This window comes from Vespa mandarinia, chromosome 14, assembly GCF_050613455.1.
Source record: "Vespa mandarinia isolate Hongniang chromosome 14, ASM5061345v1, whole genome shotgun sequence".
NCBI classification, from domain to species: domain Eukaryota; kingdom Metazoa; phylum Arthropoda; class Insecta; order Hymenoptera; family Vespidae; genus Vespa; species Vespa mandarinia.
The window spans coordinates 2,845,001-2,855,000 of NC_140823.1; the positions used below are offsets into that span (position 1 = coordinate 2,845,001).

General features: G+C 26.8%; 2 protein-coding genes across 3 annotated transcripts in view; both read left to right on the forward strand.

Moving 5' to 3' along the window:
- The window catches only part of LOC118439840 (uncharacterized), a 24,585-nt gene extending 23,467 nt beyond the window's left edge, over positions 1–1,118 (forward strand). For both annotated transcript variants that reach the window (XM_085661355.1, XM_085661353.1), the window contains one exon: positions 1–1,118. This exon is cut by the window's left edge and continues 1,107 nt beyond it. The gene's annotated coding sequence lies outside the window, so the exon portion shown is untranslated.
- Positions 1,119–3,364: 2,246 nt separating this feature from the next.
- LOC146872546 (uncharacterized) overlaps positions 3,365–10,000 on the forward strand; it is a 10,340-nt gene continuing 3,704 nt past the window's right edge. The window contains exons 1-13 of the mRNA XM_085661397.1: positions 3,365–3,477; positions 4,243–4,610; positions 5,033–5,221; positions 5,831–5,968; positions 6,865–6,969; positions 7,771–7,868; positions 8,000–8,084; positions 8,162–8,293; positions 8,380–8,562; positions 8,648–8,788; positions 8,911–9,234; positions 9,501–9,683; positions 9,812–10,000. The exon at positions 9,812–10,000 is cut by the window's right edge and continues 3,704 nt beyond it. Of these exons, the coding sequence (XP_085517523.1) occupies positions 3,365–3,477; positions 4,243–4,610; positions 5,033–5,221; positions 5,831–5,968; positions 6,865–6,969; positions 7,771–7,868; positions 8,000–8,084; positions 8,162–8,293; positions 8,380–8,562; positions 8,648–8,788; positions 8,911–9,234; positions 9,501–9,683; positions 9,812–9,957 (2,205 nt within the window). The 3' untranslated portion in view covers positions 9,958–10,000. The remainder of the gene's footprint in view (positions 3,478–4,242; positions 4,611–5,032; positions 5,222–5,830; positions 5,969–6,864; positions 6,970–7,770; positions 7,869–7,999; positions 8,085–8,161; positions 8,294–8,379; positions 8,563–8,647; positions 8,789–8,910; positions 9,235–9,500; positions 9,684–9,811) is intronic.

Sequence of the window (10,000 nt, forward strand, 5' to 3'; positions counted from 1 at the left end):
TAATTAGCAAATGAAATATACATATAATATATAACTGCGTCGCAATCATTAACATCATAACGATTTATATATTTATATATATATATATGAAATCGCTTTTGTTGCATTTCATCGGTAATATATTCAAGAAAAATGCTTAAGGAACTATATAGAAATATTAACGAGCGAAATAATATAGAAAGAAATCTATTTTAGAAATCATCTTTGTCAATATCATTTTATACTGACATACTTATTTCTTCAATTAAATGGTTCTTTTTTTTTTTCTTTCCTTTTTTTGCAATTTAGACTTATCTCACGATTAATCTTTTAACGAGTTGAATTTTTCTTTTCTTTTTTTTTCCTTCTTTCTTTCTGTCTTTCTTTTTTTTTTTTTTTTTTCTTTTTTTAAGAAACGACTGCGTTACTTGGATCTCAGACGAATTATAGAAGTTAAAAAAAGGCTGCTGTTTTCATACGCACACGTATCTGCACACACACACACACATACACACATGCACACACACACAAATGAACGCAATCGCGTACTTAGACAAAAATTCTATCATGGATTATTATAAATATCATATTGTGTTTTTTAATTTCTTCGTTTTTTGATTTCTTTCCTTTTTTCTTCTTTTTTTTTTTCAAAGATAATTTTCTCACAATTTGTAATAATTTTTATCGCTCACAGACGAACTTAATCTTTTTTTCTGTTTTTCTTTTTTTTTTTGATCTTTTCAATTCTCTAATGATTACGGAGAATTTAATTTTGCGTTTAGATTGAAATTTAAAACTTTCTTTGTTTGCAATCGATGGAACATCATTATCAGTAGACTTAAATAAATTATTATTAAAACAAAAAACAAACAAGAAAAAAAAAAATATATATATATATATCTAAATATTTTTACGATCAGTGCACGTTATTATACATTAGAATCGCGTGCTGATCATTTTTTTATCTTTCTTTTTCTTTTTTTTTTTTTTTTCTTTCTTTCGGCTCTCATTATTATAACAGATCCAATCTAAATCGCATAGATATCTAATCTCATACAAATTAATTTGAAAACAAAAAAAAAAGTATTAACCAATTTTCTAGCATTAAACTTAACACTAACAGTTTTTGCTTATCGGATTGCACGTGCCAATATTATATATGTAGAGTGTCAAATATACTTTCAATTGATCTGATATAAAAGTTAACAACAACAACAACAAAAATATATATATATACATATATGTATAAAGATATGGAAACAAAAAATAATAATAATAATAATAATAATAATAATAATGTAGATTTGTAATTTGAAATTTTGTCATTCATATATGTTTGAAAACTTTGCAAAAGGAAACAAAGAAATGAAAAAAAGGAATATTCGAATAAAAATTAATTTCATTTAGGCGTATATAATACTTAATAACAAACAAACAAACAAATAAACAAACAAACAAACAAACAAACAAACAAACAAACAAACAAAAATATATATATATAGAATACTTTAGATTTTTATATATATGTGAAATTTTGCAAATAAAGAAAAGAAGATTTGAATAAAAATAAATTTCTATTCAAATGTAAAAATTCATCAAATCACGTGTTTAGATTAAATTTAATTTATAATTAAAATGATAGAGATAGAGATAGAGATAGAGATAGATAGATAGATAGAAAGAGAGAGAGAGAGAGAGAGAGAGAGAGAGAGAGAGAGAGAGAGAAAGAGCATAATAAATAATTATTCGTACATATATCCAAACGATTAATAAAAATTACATAGAGATATCGATGTTAAATAAATTATCCGAGAGAAAAATTAATTAATATGTAATAGTTTACACAAATGACACTTGTGCACTGACCGATAAAAGACGAAAAAAAGAAAAAGAAAAAGAAAAAAAAAACAAAAAAAAAATAGAAAGAAAACTTATCGCCGTTGATTTGAACAAGATTAATATGTACAACAATAAACACGTTATTATATGATAATAAATGGGTTTCTCTCTTAGTTTATCAATTAACATCCTTAACTCGTAACTGATAATTCGTAATGATGGAAATTTTGATCACCTGACGGAGAAAAATTATGATGGGATCTTATTTAAGATCCCCTCAGAGATATGTTCGAAACTTTATTAAAATTTAATCAAAAAAAAAAAAAAAAAAAAAAAAAAAAAAGAAAAAACGAAAAAGAAAAACAAAGAAGAAGAAGAAAAAAGAAAAGCCAGTATCGCGAGTTATATTCAATTTATTATTATTTATTTACAAATTAAAAAAGAAAATAATTAAAAATATAAATTCTATCGTATTAATAATTTATTACTATAAATATTCAAAATTATTATTAATTGATTGCCCGACAAATCTCAGATTATCAGTTACGAGTTAAAAATCTTGCTTCGTCCATGTTAATTGTCCATCATTTGTTATGCAAAACGCATTGAAGTTTTGTTATACCCTCGCATGTATTAAAAAATCACTTACTGAGTGATTTATTATCCATTAAATTGTCTTCATCTATACGGTATTTATTGCACCAAACGAATGTAAGGAAAAAAAAACAAAAAAAAAAAAAAACAAAACAAAAAAAAACAAAAATATATTTCTCGTTCATCCATTTACAATAATACTAAAGCATAGAGACACATATATTTATTATAAAACCTTCGAGAACTCGAATAGCCATTCCAGAATGGACGAAGAAAAAAGTTATATCACGGTATCTAACTTTTTGTCCTTAAATTAATTCATAAGTTGCAACAAGTTATGAAAAAAATTTCCAATTGCTTCGAGATGATATTGCCCGATTGATTTTGAAAAGTAATTTGATAATATTAATAATATATATTATATGTGAAGTGTAATATAAAGAGAAGAAAAGAAGAAGAAAAAAAAAAAAAAAAGAAAAAGAAGAGAAAAAAAAAGGAAATAAATGAAAACTTTTAAAATGTATCATTTTTAGAATATACGAATTTTAAATAATTTTTTTTTTCTTTTTTTTTTTAAAGGATATATACAATTTTGACAATAAAAATATTCAATGTAGAAAAGTATAGAGAATTATTTTTTTTTTTTCCTTTTAATTTTAATATTTAAAACATCCGAAACAATTTAACTTTTTAACGATCAACTTTTATTAAAAAAAAAATTGTCCAATGAAAAACAATTTGAATTCTTATTTTAATCATTTGGTAAGTATATTATGTGTCGCGCAAAATAAAATCAAAGAGAAATTAAGAAATAAGAAATATTATAAAAAGGACAGTACGATAAGAACATTCGCTCCTTAAACTATTTTCTCGACTTCTGCAAATCATCATTAATGACGAATAAGAAGAATGAAAGAAATTGCGGTAAGTAAAGTGATTAACAAAGATTGGAATGTTCTTCCATATCTCAGGTAATCTTCTCGACGAAGCTGAAGTTCTCGATTGGATGGTGAAACAGAAAACCGACGAGAGCATCGAGGAGATTGATCGAGAGACTCTAATGAAGTATATTGATACGAAGGAATTTCTCGCAGTTATTTTTTGTAAGAAGAATCTATTCCTATCCTTCATTTATTAGGTTGGCCAATAAGTAAAAAAAGAACGAACAAACAAATATACAAAAATGTTTAAACAAAATAAACGTATGAATGAATAAGTACAATAATCCAAAGGGTAATCCTATAAAAAGGAATAATATATTATTTAATAAAACAAAAATAAAAATAAGACGCTAATAAAAAATTAACTCAATTTTTGTTCGTGCGTTTATATGAAAATTTATTAATTATATCGATATATTTTTATATATTTAATGATTGGCTTATTTTCTTTCTTTCTTTTTTTTCCTATTTATCACAGCAATACTATTGTACTGTATAATAAGTATATATATTCTTTAAAGGGAGAAAAAAAAAAAAAAAGAAGAAAAATTGATTTAATTATTTGCTTTATTATTACTTATTGACCGACCAAATATATATATTTTTTTCAAATCTGAAATATTTCTTTTTTTTTTTTTTTTAATTAAAGTATAATATTTAATTGATATTACTTAAAATATCCATTATATCTACATATTTTTTTCTAATACTTAGAAAATATCTCTTTACTAGTACAAAACATATTAAATTGTTAAATTAATTTTGAAACGTACATACATACATACATACATACATACATACATACATACATACATACATACCTTCACTTTGTTCCATTATATACAACCATTGGAGGATCTTTGTGAATATTTGTTAAAACAATAAATAGATATGTATTTCCTCTGCCATTCTTTTCGAATGTATTATTCACAGACAAAGAAGAAGATCCAGAAACTCCACGAGTACTCAGGCACGTCGAGTTGATCGACGACGAAGCTGCTGAGTATGGAATCAAAATAGTTCGTATGAAGGATCGTTTAATGGCGAAAAAATATGGTTATCGTAACCCACCTGGTATAACATATTTCCGGAAAGGTAAAAGTACGAATTACGATGGTGATATAGACGACGAGGAAGAGATTCTTGATTGGTTAACCGATCCTGATAACATGGAATTAACGGATCACATTGAAAGAATTAATAAGAAGATGTTTCATAAAATACGTCAATCTACTGACTACTTGGCTGTATTTTTTTGTGAGTATATATTTACAAAAATATAATTTATTATTAACGCTTAATGATAGAATGATTACACAGGTATTAATCTTAATAATTTATGTTATAAAAAAAAAAAAAAAAACAAAATACTACGCACCTCTCTCTATTTCTCTCTCTTTCTCTCTCTCTTGCAGTAAATTTGGCCATTAGCCAATATTTTTTTATTTTGTAAAAAAAAAAAAAAACCCCTGTCGACTTTTAAGAGTTAAATATATAAGAAATAATAAATAATAAATAAATAATAAAAAATAATAAATAATAAAATAATAAATAATAAGTAAATAATAAAAATATAATAAAAAGATAATAAATAATTTTCGCACTAATATAATAATAAATAATAATATAAATAAATTTTATATCCCTTACCAATTTGATCACTATATTTGTGTGTTTAGACAGCACCGACTGTAAACAATGTAGTAGAGTTCTGGCAGAGATCGAGCACATCGACGATGAAGCTGATAATGCCGGAATCAAATTTGTAAAGATCGACGACAAGGAACTTGCCAAACATTACGGAGTATTTGCATTACCAGGAATCCTCTTTTTCAAGCTGACATCGAAAGAACCGGTGATATTCGCTGGTAAGAACAAAATTAATAGTAACGATATTTATTAATAATTAATTTAAAACTCCAAAGAATCTACGTTACGAACGGGGAACGATCGATCATAAAAGCCATTTTGAAATTTTTCTACTTTTTGAAACTCGCGGTTTTTTTCAAAATTCAAACTCTTTATTTTCAAACTCTTTAATTCGATTTTTAGAATTAATATTAATAGTAATATATATATAAATATATATATATATATATATCACATTAGATTTAATTTTTATAATAATAGTAGTTAGTCGATTAAGCGTATATTAAAACAGAAGACGATCAAGAAATGCCATTTTTGAATTGTTACTTTTAAAAAATCGCGGTTTTTTAAAACATAAAATTATTGATGTTTAAACGATTATTTAATATGTCATAATTATTCGTAGCTCAATTTTTAGCCAATGTAATATCGTTTACAAGAGTATTATGATTTTATCATAAAATAACATAACAAATTCGATCGAGACATAATGATAATAATAATAATAAGAAGAATAAGAATAAAAAACATAATAATAATAATAATAATAATAATTAATGTTAATTATTCATACCTGTTAATCTTATATTACTTGTGTGTCATCGAAGGAGATCTCTACGACGAAGAACAAATTTTGCAATGGTTAATGACGCAAAAGGATCCATCGGGAGAGGCAATCGAAGTTTTGGATGGTGAAGAACTTCTGAATCTAATTCGAGAATCGGAATCCTTGGCCGTATATTTCTGTAAGTCTCTTAATGCATATCAATATTTTAATCGCATAAAATCAAATTGCCTTCTCTCATCGTTTCTTCCGTACGACATAAACTAAAATGGCGAGTCAGTGCGCATGCGTCTAAAACGCTGTTACCTGATTGGCCTATCGATGCGCCATCTCTTGAAATTCTTAGGTACTACGGAAGCGCGAAAATTTGTTTCATTTAAATAATATTATCTCTTACATGCATATATGTTAAATAAGAACTGCTCATGTTAAATAAAATTTTTTAATTAAATTTCAGAAATATATACAACCATACACGCACAAACACATACACACACACACACACACACATACATACATACGCATTTCATAATTAAATTGCTTTTTATCAACTAAATTCTGTCTATATATAATCACACTAATGTTATTATTATACATATAGATATTTCATGTGACTAACGCTCTGAAATCAATCAACTGCTATATTTATTATGAATTTTCATTATTCTATTTATCAAACCTTGGGTTCACCTATTGCTTTCAATGGAAATTCAAAAGTTCGCTTTCATGGAGGAATTGAAGGAAGAACTTTCGGCTTCTATTAAATGGACAAAAATAATGAAATTTTAGATTATCTGACAGACTAAGGTATCAAAAGGATATTACTTTTATGTACATATATATATATATATATATATATATATACATAACTTCTGAGAAAAAATAAAAAAAATAATCTTGGATCATTCGGATAGATTTTAACAAAATAATGCACACTATAACTTACATAGTAAGCTCTTTTCTATGTTTCTATAATTTCTTTTTCTTTAGATGGTATATTCAACGAATTAAGCATTCATTTGATCTAAATAACTTGTTCAAAAAAGTGGTGTACACGTGTATACTATAATGTCGTAGGGAACAGAACGCTTTGCGACATGTGTCAAGCAAAAATGCATCGCAAGCAGACACGGCACAAGGAGCACAGGATCAACGAACACGAGACAACCGAGGATGCTGACGGTACAAATTAAAAAAGAAAAAAAAAAAAACGAAGCAAAATAAAAGTAGAAAAAGAATGAATAAAAAAAAAAAAAAGAAACATTTAAAGACAAATTAATGATCCTGATTAGTGTTGTCTCTTCTCGTGATTATGCGAAGAGGCATTTAACATCATGCATACATACAACAACAACAACAATGACCAACAAACAAACAACACACACGTACAATTGATACGTGCATTTTGTCAACTAATTACACTTTTTAGAGATTGATCCTTAGAAGAAAAAAAACAAAAAATAAAAAAAAGAACGATTTAGATCATTCTCTTTTTTTACAAAAAAAAAAATCACAATATAACTAAGTTACATCTCCCTCAGTCGAACAATTTTTTCAAGAATATTTTCAATCCAATTTTCTTTAGATATTTTGATTAAACCTCTGACAATGTTTATATATAGGTGCACGAGCATTTAAGCATGCGAGTTATACATCCAAATGGCAATGGTAGTGACTACTCTCCTCCCCCCCCTGCAGAAACACCACCCCCCGCCCAGGCTGTGAATAATGTGTTCAATATATTCTCTCTTCATAATTTCATGTATTTCTTTGCACGGTAGATATAACTTAGCAGTTCAATGGCATGCACAAACACGCAAGCGACGTCACAAATATAATTTATTTTTTTTTCTTGTTTTTTTTATTTTTCTTTTTTCATTATGAAAATAAAATACCATCATGTCCTCGAATAATAATAAGAAAAATATTAATCTACGATTAATATCATTAAATGTATTACAATGATATTTTGTTCTCACTTAGACATTGACAATTGTGAACAATGTACCGGGATCTTAGAAGAATTAGAAAATATTGACGACGATTGTGACAGACATGGTATCACTTTTATAAAGACACAGGTAAATTGATGATAATTTTTCTATCATATCGATAACGTTATTACCGTTATGATTTATCGTTTAACATAATTTTTTTTTTTTTTTTTTTAATAACGTTAAAAAAAATCACACGCCATTGTGTTCACTTTTAGGATCATAAAGTGGCAGAGGATTATGGCGTTACTGATTTTCCAGTTCTCGTTTATTTTGAAAATCAAATACCTAATGTATTCGAAGGTTTGCATCATATATATATATATTTCTAATGTTTTCTATCAACTTATTTTCAAAAACATTCTTATTATCTATTATAGGTGATTTGGCCGTAGAAGAGGAAGTATTACAATGGCTAATCACACAGAAAACTGAAGATCGCATCGAATTGATAACTCGTATTATGTTGGAAGGCTTTGTCGAAGAAACACAATATCTTGCCGTTTATTTTTGTAATATTCAAATTTTTGAATTATTATTAATAACAATTAAACGTTCAAATCAAAAAACAAAAAGATATTTTCTTTCTCTATTTTAGACAAACAAAATTGTCATATATGCGACGAAATATTAGAAGGTTTAGAAAGAATCGACGACGAATGTGACGTCTTTGGTATACACTTGGTTAAGATTCAAGATCCACAACTAGCGAAAAGATATTCCATTAAAACTTTTCCTGCTCTAGTTTACTTTCGTAATGGCAATCCTCTTTTGTTCGAAGGTCTCTCTTTCTCTTTATTTCTCTTATTAACATCATACATTATAAGAATACTGAGTTTAAATACAAATTTTCTTATATATTCTAGGTGATCTACAAAATGAGGAATCAGTTTTAGAATGGTTGATAGACGATGAAAATCGTGAATTGGCTGATGAGATTGAATCCGTCAACGAAAGGATGTTAGAGAGATTATTGGATGAGTCGCCATTTTTGGCGGTCTTCTTTTGTAAGTCTTCTTTAATATATCCGTTAACGATAAATGATAAAATTATTTAAAAAAAAAAAAAAAAAAAATCAAATTAAATAATAATATTCTCATTGATACCATAACGATAAATTGATTAATAGACGACGAGGATTGTGCTGAATGCGGTGAAATTATGGAAGCATTGGAAAAGATCGACGGCGAGGCCGATCTTTTTGGCATTGATTTTGTTAAGATATCGAGTACCGAAACTGCTGAGAAATATAATATCATGAATGTACCATCCTTGGTATATTTTCGTAAGAGAACTCCTCTTATTTACGACGGCGATCTCACCCAAGAGGATAAAATTTTACAATGGCTTACTTCCCAAGATGTTTTTGAGATAAAGAATGAAATCGAGGAAGTTAACAAGAAGATGCTCGACAAATTATTAGATGAAAATGAATTCCTCGCAGTCTTCTTTTGTAAGCGTACAATTGACTATCTGAAAAGTATTAATTAAAAATTAATATCCAACGATTATAATCAAAAATTTTCTAACTACACTCCTTGCTTCTCTTTATTTTTTCTCTCTCTCTCTCTCTCTCTCTCTCTCTTTTGTTTCTTTTTTCTTTTCAATCGATTATAATTAAAAACTTTTCAAATGCAAAGATTCAAATAACAATTAGCAATTATAAATTTTCTAACGATTATAAATTATTTATATATATATATATATATATTTCCTCAGATGAATACAACAATACGGAGAGCGAGAAAGTTCATGAAAAATTAGAAACGATCGATGGTGAAACGGATAATTTAGATATAACATTTGTAAAGATGGCTGATCCAAGATACGCTAGAAAATGGGGTGTCACTAAGCTTCCAGCTATCGTTTACTTTCGTAAACGTTTTCCCAGCATTTACCGAGGTATATAATAAAAGAACAAAAGAATTTACTTATCTTTTAAAATATTTTAGATATAATCTATCTAATTAATACTATATATATATATATATATATATATATATATATATATACATACTTTTAACTTAAAGGTGATCTTCATAAAGAAAATGAAGTTCTCGAGTGGCTTCGCAAAAACAGATACCGCCAACCAGAATTAAACATCTACATGTATATACTAATAGCGACTACGGTGGTCTTTGCGATGTACACTGGTTTCCTGCTTTCATATTTCTGATCGGAATCATCGATGCTATCCAATGGCTCATACGAAACAACCT